This window comes from Podarcis cretensis, assembly GCF_951804945.1.
Source record: "Podarcis cretensis genome assembly, chromosome: 13".
Lineage (NCBI taxonomy): Eukaryota > Metazoa > Chordata > Lepidosauria > Squamata > Lacertidae > Podarcis > Podarcis cretensis.
The window spans coordinates 51,398,323-51,412,705 of NC_137182.1; the positions used below are offsets into that span (position 1 = coordinate 51,398,323).

The 14,383-nt window shown below is 47.0% G+C and overlaps 1 protein-coding gene across 1 annotated transcript in view; it reads left to right on the forward strand.

Moving 5' to 3' along the window:
* The window catches only part of NOP9 (NOP9 nucleolar protein), a 29,117-nt gene extending 15,769 nt beyond the window's left edge, over positions 1–13,348 (forward strand). Inside the window, exons 7-11 of the mRNA XM_079951776.1 lie at positions 7,330–7,470; positions 8,158–8,304; positions 9,401–9,631; positions 10,955–11,060; positions 12,942–13,348. Of these exons, the coding sequence (XP_079807902.1) occupies positions 7,330–7,470; positions 8,158–8,304; positions 9,401–9,631; positions 10,955–11,060; positions 12,942–13,099 (783 nt within the window). The 3' untranslated portion in view covers positions 13,100–13,348. The remainder of the gene's footprint in view (positions 1–7,329; positions 7,471–8,157; positions 8,305–9,400; positions 9,632–10,954; positions 11,061–12,941) is intronic.
* Positions 13,349–14,383: the final 1,035 nt, after the last annotated feature.

Here is a 14,383-nt window from a genome sequence, read left to right on the forward strand (position 1 = left end):
CCAAAAGCTGCCAGACTCCCTCTCTTCATATCTTCACAGTACAATAGCAGAGTTCGGACTAAACATCTCTCTCTGTCCAGTTCAGAAACTGTGTGTTTAGAAAGCATTCTTCAGAGTGACCTTTCACCTGCTGTAAGCAAACCGGCTTGGCGCTGCTTCTGGAAACTTCACACAGTTCAATGTACACAGGCTGTCATTTCTGAGAATGAATGACGCTCGTCCCAACATGTTTCCCCTACAGAAAACCACAAACGTGCAAGGTTACATTGGGGGCTTATTAGTTTAGGGCTGTAGCAAGCTTTCTGAGTCCATGGTTCATTTGACCACCAACCACATTGTTTCTGCGGCTCCCCTGCGGAAGCCACTTACACTGGGGTCAAGTTACACGTTAGTGGAGTATTTCCCTGTTCCGCCCTGTCCCTTTTCGACTGGAATCCGAGCGATGCTGCTGCTGTGCGGGGCTGAGCCGACGAACGCCACATCGCAGCCCCAGCCTGCCTTGGCTGAAAATGGTGTGTGCTAGGGGTGTGGGGTGGAGAGGGCAAAACGAGATTAAGATCTGAAGCAGAACTACTTGTTATCGCATGGAAGAAAAGCAAAAAACACAGCACATACATGCAGATACGGTCAACCTAGCGGCAGCTAGACTGTTGACTGGGAGCGGCCGCCGGGACCACATAACAACGGTCCTGAGAGATCTGCATTGGCTCCCAGTATGTTTCTGAGCACAGTTCAAAGTATTGATGCTGACCTTTAAAGCCCTAAACGGCCTCGGTCCTGTATACCTAAAGGAGTGTCTCCACCCCCATCGTTCAGCCCGGACACTGAGATCCAGCTCCGAGGACCTTCTGGCGGTTCCCTCATTGCGAGAAGTGAGGTTACAGGGAACCAGGCAGAGGGCCTTCTCGGTAGTGGCGCCCGCCCTGTGGAACGCCCTCCCTTCAGATGTGAAGGAAATAAGCAGCTATCCTATCTTTAAAAGACATCTGAAGGCAGCCCTGTTTAGGGAAGTTTTTAATATTTAATGCTGTATTGTTTTTAACATTTGATTGGAAGCTGCCCAGAGTGGCTGGGGAAACTCAGCCAGATGGGCGGGGTATAAATAATAAATTATTATTATTATTATTTCCTGCAACCTACTCCCTGTCCCCATAAAGCTGGGTGATAGATAGATAGGTAATACTTTATTCGGCTATAAGCCCACAAGGTAAAACAAATCAATAGATAAAAATAGCATTTTACAATCTAAAATATCAACTAAAATATTTCAACGCATAATCTCCATCACACTATTCAGATGTACCGTATTATGGCCTTGAAGATAAAGATGGTGCATAGAGTTTACTAGATTTTTAGTAGTCATGCAGCATTCCATGAAGTCTTTTATATGAAAGAACTGAAATCAGGAATCTGGCAACCTGTAATGTTCTATAAGAGTCAATGTCCTGGAGTAGATAAGCTAGATGTAATTCAGGTGGTTTAGCAACAATTTCCAGAATGATTGATCGGGGAACAATGTATAAGGGGCAAATAAACAAGATATGATAAAGGGATTCTATTGATTTGTTGTCACATGCGCATAAAACAGAGGTTTTACCGTTAGAAAATCTATTGCTCAGCACATTTGAGGGGAACACATTAAATCTGGCTCTAACAAATGCGAATCTATGCGACGCAGCCGATAAGGTAGACAGATATCGAGGTATCTGGGACATAGATGTAATGCCCTGATTTATTGGGGAACATGTACCTCCACCTGTAGTAAGATTTTGTTGCAAATCAACCTCCTCCAATCTTTGTTTGATGACCTTTTTAGCTGTAATTCGATCTAAATTAAGTATATCGGAAGGAGAGATTCCATAAGACAACAGTTTGGAATGGATTTTTGTTGCCCATGGGCTGGTGAATTCGTCTCTCCAAAGGCACTGAATAAGATGGTAATTTGGCAATTTATGCCAGAGGGACAGCCTGTCCCCATAAAGCTGGGTGACTGTTAAGGTGGAGTGGGGGTTGCCGAGGAAGAATTGGGGAGAGGCATGTCGGGGGTAGATGGAGAGAGAAACAGAAGGCGCTCCTCACTTTCAGGGTTACTTTTAAATCCCTCCATATAGAGCACACACATCCATCAAGCTCCTTTGCCATTTCCCTGCATTTCTCAAGCCCTCTGTGTAACACCAAGGAACTGTTAGCTACTGAAGCTGGGGAGGATTTTTGGCAGCGGGAAGATTTTAAGAAGATGAATCAGTCATGCAACACTCTTTCCCCACTGTTTTTTTGCCACTGTTAATGAAAGGGCAACCCCCTCAAGTCACCTCAGGGTGCCACGGCACACTGGTTGAAAACCAATGGTTTTGGGGAAATGTGAGTAAAAGGGAACACAAGTAAGACGTCATCTCAGTTTTGGGGGTACCACGTCCCCGGGGTGCTGCACGCATGCGGGAAGTCACACATCGTGGGGAAATACCACCTTTGTTGTTGTTGTTGTTTAGTCGTTTAGTCGTGTCCGACTCTTCGTGACCCCATGGACCAGAGAACGCCAGGCACTCCTGTCTTCCACTGCCCCCCGCAGCTTGGTCAGACTCATGCTGGTAACATCGAAAACACTATCCAACCATCTCGTCCTCTGTCGCCCCCTTCTCCTTGTGCCCTCCATCTTTCCCAACATCAGGGTCTTCTCCAGGGAGTCTTCTCTTCTCATGAGGTGGCCAAAGTATTGAAGCCTCAGCTTCACGATCTGTCCTTCCAGTGAGCACTCAGGGCTGATTTCCTTAAGAATGGATACGTTTGATCTTCTTGCAGTCCATGGGACTCTCAAGAGTCTCCTCCAGCACCATAATTCAAAAGCATCAATTCTTCGGCGATCAGCCTTCTTGATGATCCAGCTCTCACTTCCATACATCACTACTGGGAAAACCATGGCTTTAACTATACGGACCTTTGTTGGCAAGGTGATGTCTCTGCTTTTTAAGACGCTGTCTAGGTTTGCCATCGCCTTTCTCCCAAGGAGCAGGCGTCTTTTAATTTCGTGACTGCTGTCACCATCTGCAGTGATCATGGACCCCTAAGAAGCCTTTAAACACCCTCTAAACCTCTGGAGCCCCTTTTAAAAACCAGAAGTTCTTTCTCCTTTCTCAAACTCCCACTCTCCACAGGCCTCAAAGCTCTGTGGTGCAGAAGCTCCTGGGATCACTTTTTATCCAATATAAAAACCTCTTGAATTTGAGTGTAGTGTAACCAATCTTGCACCTTATTCTTTAATTTCTCCATGCTCTGCAACCTCCATTTGTCTCCAATTTTTTCTATTATTTCCCAATATTTCGGCCAGCAGGCCTCCATATTGAGTCTTTTCCGGGCCTTAGCCTCCATTGGTGATAGCCATCTCGGGGTCTTACTTTCTAGTAAGTCTTTATATTTTGTCCAGACAATAAATATTGCTTTTCTGACAATATGGTTTTTGAACATTTTATGAATCTTTACCTTGTCATACCACAAGTATGCATGCCAACCAAAAGCATTGTTAAACCCTTCCAGATCTAGGACATCAGTGTTCTCAAGAAGTAACCAATCTTTCATCCAGCAGAAAGCTGCAGCTTCATAATATAACTTTAAATCACTTGCTGTTTTCCTGCTCTTTTTGTGCAGTTTTTTGTGGGTTTTTTTTTGCAGTTCCCCCACTCTTTTTGGGCCGTTTTTGCCACCCTTGTGTTTAAACTTTTAAACCCTTGTCTTTAAACTTTTAAACCCTTGTGTTTAAACTTTTGCAGTTTAAATGCATTTATTTCACCATTTCCCAGTGCTGTGAATATATATAATAATATAATATAATATATAATAATTTATTATTTATACCCCGCCCATCTGGCTGGGCTTCCCCAGCCACTCTGGGTGGCTTCCAACAAAATATTAAAATACCGTAATGCATCAAACATTAAAAGCTTCCCTAAAGAGGGTTGCCTTCAGATATCTTCTACTCAGTCGTGTGCAATGCTAATGGGTGTAAGTGGGGAGACCCCTGTATAAAATTATGTGTGGCATGGAAAAAGCAGATAGAGATGTTTTGCTCCTTTGCGCTTGATACTGGACCATGGTTTCCCCAAACTTGGGTCTCCAGCTGTTTTTGAACTACAGTTCCCATCATCCCTGACTTGCTAGCTATAGATGATGGGAGTTGTAGTCCAAAAACAGCCAGAGACCCAAGTTTGGGGAAACCTGGGCTAGACATTTAACAACAACAACAATAATAATTTTTATTTATACCCCGCCCTCCCCATCCAAGGCCAGGCTCAGGGCGGCTAACAAGCAATAATAAAAACAAGTTGAATGAATACAGCTTAAAAACAAGATTAAAAGACAACATTGAAATTGAAACATTAAAATACAATATTGAAACATTAAAATGCAGCCTCATCACAGGAGAAAGGAAAAAGAAAAAAAGAAAGAGGGGGAGGGAATCAAATTGGCTCCAAGCCAAAGGCCAGGCGGAACAACTCTGTCTTACAGGCCCTGCAGAAAGAAATCAGATCCTGCAGGGCCCTGGTCTCATGAGGCAGAGCGTTCCACCAGGCCGGGGCCAGTGTTGAAAAGGCCCTGGCTCTGGTTGAAGCCAATCTAACTTCCTTAGGGCCCGGGACCACTAGGGTGTTGCTATTTATGGACCTTAAGGTCCTCCGCGGGGCATACCGGGAGAGGTGGTCCCGTAGGTACGAGGGTCCTAGGCCGTGAATAACAAGGCTGAATATTGGGAGAATTCTGGACAGGCAAAAGAAAGGACTTCTTCACACCCCACTTAGTTAAACTACGGAACTTGAAAGGAGGATCAGAGAAGAAGGCTTAACCATGGCTACTAGTCAGGGTTTGAAATCCCCTGGGCACATTTTGCTACTGGCACAGGTCCAGTCACGGCTACGTGGAGATTTCTGGGCACCGGGTTGGCGACAGACGTCTCCCATCGGGCCAGCCAACTGGTGCACAGCAAAAGACACATGTATTTCTGCGCTGTCGCAGGAATCAGGTATACTGGGCTGAGGCCACTTAGGGCTTTAAAGGTCAGCACCAACACTTAAATTGTGCTTGGAAACGTACCAGGAGCCAATGTATGGTCTTGGCAGCCAGTCCCAGTCACCAGTCTAGCTGCCGCAATCTGGATTAGTTGCAGTTTCCAGGTCACCTTCAAAGGCAGCCCCACGTAAGGTAAAGGTAAAGGGACCCCTGACCTTTAGGTCCAGTCTTGGCTGACTCTGGGGTTGCTCATCTTGCTTTATTGGCTGAGGGAGCCGGCGTACAGCTTCCGGGTCATGTGGCCAGCATGACTAAGCCGCCTCTGGTGAACCAGAGCACCGCACGGAAACGCCGTTTACCTTCCCGCGAGAATGGTACCTATTTATCTACTTGCACTTTGACGTGCTTTTGAACTGCTAGGTTGGCAGGAGCAGGGACCGAGCAACGGGAGCTCACCCCGTCGCAGGGATTTGAACCGCCGACCTTCTGATTGGCAAGTCCTAGGCTCTGCGGTTTAACCCACAGTGCCACCCGCGTCCCTACGCATTAAATTAGTTGGCTTCCAATCCCTCTTGACGTCGTTGAGAGGAATTGCTACGATGCTGAAACTGGATGAGAAATGAAGATTAAAAACTGGGAGATTGAGAGGGGAAGGGTGGTCAGCCAGCCTCTGAAATAAAAAAACATCTCCCTTATGCAAAAGGCGTTGGGGGGAAGGCAGTCTACAAATGCCAGCCCTCAGGCTCCCAGTCTCCCTCATCGGACTCCTTTTCCTTGAACGTTTTACAGCAGAGGTTGGATAGCTGCCTGCCAGGGATTCCTTAGCTTACTTTGCAGCAGGTTGGACTAGATGATCCTTGGGTGTCCCTTCCAACACTAGAATTCTGCGATTTCTATGGGGAAAGTGCCCTTGTATATTGACCCTAACCCAGATTACTGGGCGGATTGCCCCAGTGAAATCTGCAGATGAAGGCCTGTATCAGAAATGTCAGATTCATTCCCATTGGCTCTGCCAGGAATGATGGGGGTTGTAGTTGAACATGGCCAAAGGTTCTCCATCCCTGGCCTAGATGAGTAGAATGCAATACCAGAAAAGTAGCTCCTGGATCAGGCCAAAGGTACATCTAGTTTAATAATAATAATAATAATAAATAAATAAAAATTAAAAATATTATTTATACCCCGCCTATCTGGCTGGGTTTCCCTCTGGGTGGCCTCCAACAAAGCATTAAAATATAGTCTGTTGAACATTAAAAGCTTCCCTAAACTGTGCTGCCTTCAGATGTCTTCTAAAAGTTTGGTAGTTGTTTTTCTCTTTGACATCTGGTGGGAGGGCGTTCCACAGGGTGGGTGCCACCACTGAGAAGGCCATCTGCCTGGTTCCCTGTAACTTGGCTTCTCGCAGAGAAGACATCTGAAGGCAGCCCTGTTTAGGGAAGCTTTTAATGTTTAATAGGTTGTTGTATTTTAGTGTTTTGTTGGAAGCCGTCCAGAGTAGCTGGGGAAACCCAGCCAGATGGGCGGGGTATAAATAAATTATTATTATTATTATTATTATTATTATTATTATTATTATTATTATTATTATTATTATTATTACAGTGGTACCTTGGTTCTCAAACTTAATCCATTCCGGAAGTCCATTCCAAAACCAAAGCGTTCCAAAACCAAGGCACACTTTTCCCATAGAAAGTAATGCAAAACAGATTCATCCGTTCCAGACTTTTAAAAACAACCCCTAAAACAACAATTTAACATGAGTTTTACTATCTAACAAGACCACTGAGCCATAAAATGAAAGCAACAATCAATGTACTGTACTATAAAATAAATAAGACAGTATCGTAGATGATAAAAATTAAAATTATTTCCCCCCCTTACCTGCACTGATGATAGTTGTCGTTTGCATGGGGGGCTTCCATCCATTTCCGCAGTCACACAGTCAATGAATCAGTAGCTGAACTGGGTTACACACAGTCACAAAAACAAAGGAACCAAAAAAGCCACAAAAACGCAAAATAAATAGCAAAAACAAAAGCCCCAAACCTAATCGGTTCCAGGAGTCCATTTGACTTCCGAAATGTTTGAAAACCAAGGCGCTGCTGCTGAATGTTTGAAAACCGGAACACTTCAGGGTTTTCGGCATTTGAGAACCAAGATACCACTGTAACAACTTTCTTGGCGCCATGCACAATTTTTCTATGCTTCGATTTAGTCTCTTGTTTCCTGCCTTCCCTCTGAAGCCCCAAACATTGCTCCCGTTTCTTGGAAATGCTTCGTCTCTCCCCCCACTGAGGATGCCTGCCTCTTCCTGCCCCATCTCTCTTCCAGCTGGGAAAAATCCTTGAGGAGCTGGGGCCCGGCGTGGAAGAGATCTTGGCCTGTGAGCACTTGGGGCTGATCACAGCGCTTCTGGGAGCCTGCAGAAAACACGGTTCCCACCAGCAGGAGGTGCTGCAACTCCTCATGGAGGTAAGAACCCTCCATCCGAAACCCGCATCTTCTTGCTGAGTCTGATATGACCGCTGTTTCCTCCTCTGCTCCTCTCAGGTGTGGGAATGTTCAGGGATGCAGGAGAGGATATATTGTTTGATTATCGCCTTTCCAACTTGTGTTAACAAGTTCACAATTTTAGCAGAGTAACATCCCCTTTTTTTAAACTCAGCAGATGCGTTTGCTCAGGCTCGCTAAAGCCTCTATAATAACTGCTCTGGTATTTCCCCCTTATTCTCTCATAATAAGACACGACAGTCTTCTATAAAAGTATAAAAAGAGTTTACTCGCATTCTGTTCACAATCGGATCCCAGAAGGCAGACTTAGCTTAGAAAAGTAACATACACCTGGAAACTCATAAGGAGACAGTCCCTTTGTCCTCTCTTGGCTGGAAGCCAAGAGAGCATCTTCGGCTAAGCAGATGTTGCTTCTTCGATGCATGTAGTCAAAGAGGGAGAGATGGCTGCTCTGCCCTGTGCTTTTGTTGTTACCTGCACAGGTGAGGCCATGCCCACCTCTAGTCACATGCAGGGGAAGTCTGTCCCAGCCCAGAAGGAAACAGGAAGTTTACCTGCTGGCTGGACAAACATTCCTCCCCATGTGTAAACATGTTCACTCTAGGAATGTTGTACTTAACTGCTCTTGTGTTTCACATCCCGCACCAGGCCTTCCATTGCTGGGAGCCCCCGTCCCGCCAGACGGCCTGCGTCCCTCTCATTGCTTCCGTCTTGGCCTACGAGGTGTATTATGGCGAAGAGGAAGACGAGGAGAACACCCTGCAGGAGGAGGAAGAGGGTCCGTCTCAGCAACAGGTGGGGAAAAGGAGATCTACAGCCCTGATCTGGCCAAGTGATCCACGCGACGGTCACCTCCAGGCTTGACTACTGTAATTCGCTCTATGCGGGGCTGCCCTTGAAGCTGACCCAGAAACTCCAGCGGGTGCAGAATGCCGCGGTGAGGCTCCTTACGGGGTCCTTTCCGCGGGATCACATTCATCCAGTGCTTTAACAACTGCACTGGCTCCCGGTGGAGTACAGGATCAGGTTTAAGGTGCTGGTTTTGACCTTTAAAGCCCTATGCGGCCCAGGACCCACTTACCTACGGGACCGCCTCTCCTGGTATGCCCTGCAGAGGACCTGAAGGTCCACCAATAACAACACTTTGGAGGTCTTGAGCCGCAAGGAGGTTAGATTGGTTTCAGCTAGGGCCAGGGCCTTTTCAGCACTGGCCCTGACGTGGTGGAATGCTCTGTCACAAGAGACTAGGGCCCTGCGGGACTTGATATCTTTCCACAGAGCCTGCAAGACAGAGCTGTTCCGCCTGGCCTTTGGTTTGGACTCGGTCAGACCCTTATGTCTTCCCTCCTCTTATGGTCTTTATTTATCAGCTACTTCAAAATGAGGCTCCATTTTAATTGGCATTTAAACCTGTATTTTAAATTGGTATTTTTCTCTCTCTCTCTCTCCCCCCCCCCCCCACTGTGGGAACAGGTGGGCCATTGAGGTCCCGCTCCGAGGGCCTTCTGGTGGTTCCCTCCCTGTGAGAAGTCAAGTTAGAGGGAACCAGGCAGAGGATCTTCTCGGTGGTGGCACCCGTCCTGTGCAACGCCCTCCCACCAGATGTCAAAAAGAAAAACAACTTTCTGACTTTTAGAAGACATCTGAAGGCAGCCCTGTTTAGGGAAGCTTTTAATGTTTAATAGGTTATTGTATTTTAGTGTTTTGTTGGAAGCCACCCAGAGTGGCTGGGGAAACCCAGCCAGGAGGGCGGGGTATAAATAATAAATAATAAATTATTATTATTATTACTATTATTATTATTGGCCGGACCCAGCAGCCTCTTCTCACATTTCTATGGGGTTTGACTCCTCTTTGCTGCGCCTAATCTTGCTCTTCTCTTCCCCGCTAGGCCGGCCCATCCCGCCCCTTGACTTCCGTCTCCTACCACGGCTCCCTGATGCTCCAGCACCTTCTCCACTTCGCAGACCCCTCTGCTGTTCTGCGCAGCCTGGCCGCCATGACCCCCGAGGATCTGGTCACCCTGGCCCGCGACCCGGCGGGCAGCCACATCTTCGACGCCCTCCTGGCCAGTCCCTCTGTCCCCGAGAAACAGAGGCGCAAGGTGCTGCGTCGGCTCAAGGTGAGCGCTTCTTCTTTTGGCCCGAAGGATGCATTCCTTGCTGAGGAACGTCGCTCGCTTTCAGGCTGGGCAAAGCTCTGCATCGTCTTGGGCTCTATCCTATAGGCAGGGCTGTGGCAGAAATGTATGGTGCTGGAAGAAAGGTCCCCAGCAGCTGGGGATTTTTTGTTTTGTCTTTTTGAATTTGCATTTTATTTATTTGTTAACATTCTTATATTACATTGGTAAACATTGTCATATTACATTACAGGACTTACAGTGGTGCCCCGCAAGACGAACGCCTCGCAAGACTGAAAACTCGCTAGACGAAAGAGTTTTCCGTTTTGGAGGTGCTTCGCAAAACGAATTTCCTATGGGCTTGCTTCACAAGACGAAAATGTCTTGCGAGTTCCTGCGGGTTTTTTTCCCTTTCCCCCCCTTTTTCTAAGCCTCTAAGCCGCTTATCTGCTTATCCGCTAAGCCGATAAGCCGCTAAAAGCCGCTAAAGGCCGCTAATAGCGCTAATCCGCTAAGCCGTCAATGGGCTTGCTTCACAAGACGAAAAAACCGCTAGACGAAGAGACTCGCGGAACGGATTAATTTCGTCTTGCGAGGCACCACTGTACTATAATATAATTTCCAACACGTATACAAAAATTACTGTATTTTTTGCTCCATAAGACGCACTTTTTCCCTCCTAAAAAGTAATGTCCCTCCTAAAATTTAATGTTTAATATGTTATTGTATTTTAGGGTTTTGTTGGAAGCTGCCCAGAGTGGCTGGGGAAACCCAGCCAGATGGCTGGGGTATAAATAATAAATTATTATTATTATTATTATTAGGGGAAATGTGTGTGTGCGTCTTATGGAGCGAATGGCGCTGTGCAGAGAGGGAGAGCTGCACAGCGCCCCTTCAGTGAAGCGGGAGGAGAAATGGAAGGGGCTCCGTTCCTCCTCCCGCTTCGCTGGAGAGGCACTACGCAGAGATGGAGAGATTTTTCTCCCTTGTTTTCCTCCTCTAAATAATAGGTGCGTCTTATGGTCGGGTGCGTCTTATAAAGCGAAAAATACGGTATATACAGATTTTATATACCTAGAAATAAAATGAAACAAACAAACAAAGAAGGAACAAAGAGAAAACACAACCCCCCCCCAAATCATATAAATACCAACACACTAGACTTCCTTTCTATCCCATCGTATATTTTTGTTTTAAGGTTCTAGTCCTCAAGAGACAGAAGGGCAGGGCCTCGGTGAGCTGGGACGAACCAGGGCAGATGGAATTGGACAGAATCTGTAAATCTCTCTCTCTCTCTCTCTCCTTCCTCCCTCTTTCTATCCCCAGGGCTGCTACGTGTCTCTGGCTTGCAGCAAGCACGGGAGCCGTGTCCTCGACGCCATTTGGAACGGGGCCACCCTGCCAGCCAAGCGAGAGATGGCGCAGGAACTGGGTATGACTCTTGTCTCCTCTCCCACAAGAAAAATGTGTGAAATGCAACAGCTTTATTCATGAGCTGCTGTGAATTTTGCAGTTTGCTCTGTGGGTGATTTCTCTCTACCCCCCCCCTTTACTCCCTCAAGCTCTCTCTGGTGGTAATGTCCCTCATTCTTCCCTGTTACCTGCCTGCCCTGCGCCTGAAAGGGCTGCATCCTGGCCCAGAGACTCATGGTACAAAGGGTGCCAGCCTCTCCTTGCATTCACGCCCACCCACCCTGGCAGAATTCCTTTTTCAGACAGTGCAGGGAACAAGGGTGTACTTGGGAGCCTGTTTTTCGGATATTTGAAGTGACGCCTGGCCATAGGCAGTGTTCTTCCCCCAGTTGCCTTCTTGCCCAGGCTGTTGATCCTCCTGTGATTTGCTGTAATTGCAGGGGGTTGGACTAGATGACCACTGGAGTGCCCCTTCCAACTACATTTCTATGAATCTGTGATCGCTGCCAGTATTATCCTGGGGACCCCAGGGTGGCATCCATGTGCAACGTAGCATTCTCTGACACCCACCAGGGCACCCACCAAGGCCCTGGTTTTTTGATTGATCTTTCTTTTTGGAGAGAGGCCCTGAGTGTTGCCACTTTTTCTTCTGCGAAATGGGCACCACTGATTTGCATTGACACCAGACTTCTGGGTAGCTTGGGGAGAAAAAAAACAACGGGGGGAATTGTTGCTTTGCTGTGAATGAATTTTGGACTAGGGGGAAAGTTGGAAGTTTTGTTTATTTTTGTTCATTTGGTCATTAATGGGTCTGATTATTGCTTTGTTTATTAGTTGAGTATGCTCTTTTTAAATTGATGTTATGTTATATGAAATATTCCCCCCCTAAGGTATTCTGCATTATACAGTGGCACCTCGGTTTTCGAACACCGAAACGGCTTCCACTGAGTCTCTCCCCCCCCCCCCCGCCAATTTCCCCCATTGAAATTGCTGCTCATTGTGCTTTGGTTGTTGAACGTTTCAGAAGTCGAACGGTCTTCCGGAACGGATTACGTTCGGCAACCGAGGTACCACTCTACAGTGGTACCTCGGGTTAAGTACTTAATTCGTTCTGGAGGTCTGTTCTTAACCTGAAACTGTTCTTAACCTGAAGCACCACTTTAGCTAATGGGGCCTTCCGCTGCTGCCGCCGGGCCGCCAGAGCACAATTTCTGTTCTCATCCTGAAGCAAAGTTCTTAACCCGAGGTAATATTTCTGGGTTAGCGGAGGCTGTAACCTGAAGCGTATGTAACCCAAGGTACCACTGTATAGTTTTCTTTGCTGTGAATCGCTTAGATACCTTCGGGTGACAAACGATTAACAAGCCTAATACACGAAATGAAATGAATTCCATACATTTCTCAACACAGAATAGAATTTATTATTTATACCCCGCCCATCTGGCTGGGTTTCCCCAGCCACTCTGGGCGGCTTCCAACAGAGTATTAAAATACAGTAGTCTGTTAAACATTAAAAGCTTCCCTAAAGAGGGCTGCCTTCAGATGTCTTATAAAAGTCTGGTAGTTGTTCTCTCTGACATCTGGTGGGAGGGCGTTCCACAGGGCGGGTGCCACCACCAAGAAGGCCCTCTGCCTGGTTCCCTGTAACTTGGCTTCTCGCAGTGAGGGAACCGCCAGAAGGCCCTCGGAGCTGTACCTCGGTGTCTGGTCAGAGCGATGGGGGTGGAGACGCTCCTTCAGGTCTATTGGACCGAAGCCGTTTAGGGCCCCCCCCAAGTTCCAGGCAAATGTTCTTCAGGGTTTTAGGCTTTTCATGAAACCCTAACCCTGGAGATCCCCCCCACTGTACTCTTTAGGTCTTAAACACTGCTTCTTCTTCTCTCCCCCCTGCAATTTCCAGCGGAGCATGAATCACGGCTGCAGAACGACCCCTTTGGGCACTTCCTTGTCCGCAACTTCTCCCTGACCCACTTCCTCAAGCGCCGCCAAGACTGGGAGCGCCACCACAAGGCGAAGAAGAAACGGCGGGAGCTGTTCTCCGAGATCCTGGAGGACTGAATCTGGAAGATGCCCTTGGCGGGTGGTCGGGGCTGAATGAAAACAGGAGGCTGGTGCCCTCTAGGGGGCGCTGTGAGCCTCTCCCAAACCACAGAGAACCCGGAGGATTGTTCAGAGCAGGGGAAATGCCACCACTCTGCACTCTCTTCCTCTTGTCTGCTCCCAAATGGATCTTTGGTTGTTATGCATTTTGTTGTTTTTAAACATTTGTGGGGACAATTCAATAAAGTTTACTCTATTTTCTTGCTTCATAGGTATACTAAGAGAGCCATTTCTTTCTTGGCACTGCCGTGCCCTTCGCTTTTAAACATCAACGAAATGCCAGCCTTGCAATGCAAGATTAGCAATAAGGTTCGTGGGTTCGAGCCCCATGTTGGGAAAAAGCAGGTTGGACTAGACGACCCTTGTTTTCTCTTCCAACTTCCAAGTCTATGATTTCTAAGGTCTCTTTTCAGCCTCTCTAAGACCTTTTATTTGTGCAAATGCTTTTTTTAAAAAAGGGGGTTTTTTTTGTTTGTTTGCTGCAATCGGTTCTAGCGCTTGCGTTGTGAGTCGCTTTGGGTCGGTTTTGCGAAGGAAGCACTGGAGAAATAATAACAATAACCAGCAATGGGCAAACCAGCAGGAGTCTTTCAGATGCTGAACTCTCCACCGGCTCCAGACGGCGCTCAGGGATGATGGGAATTGTAGTCCCGCAACATCTAGCAGGCAACAGATTTTCTCATCCCTGCTTCATGTTGCATCTCTGTTAAGCTGGCAGAACCTGCCACACGGCGGCTATTCGCCACCTCCCCAACCATCTCCTCTGTGCCGAAAGGAAGGTCTGGTTCAAGGTTTCCTATGTGTTTGGTTATTAAATACAGTGGTACCTTGGTTCTCAAATGCCTTGGTTCCCAAATGCCGAAAACCCGGAAGTGTTCCAGTTTTTGAATGTTTTTCGGAAGCCGAACGTCCGATGTGGCTGTTGGCTATTGTTTCTGGGGCGCCTGCACCAATCAGAAGCTGTGCCTTGGTTTCCGAACATTTCGGAAGTCAAACAGACTTCCAAAATGGATTAAGTTTGGCACTTTTGTTTTTGCTATTTATTTTGCATTTTTGTTTCTGAGGCTTTTTTGGTTCATTTGTTTTTGTGCCTGTGTGGAACCCAGTTCAGCTACTGATTGATTGATTGATTGTGTGACTGCGGAAATGGATAAAAGCAGACTATCATCAGTGCAGGTAAAAAGAAAAAAAAACAATTTAAATTTTTATCACCTACAATACAGTGGTACCTCGGCTTACACA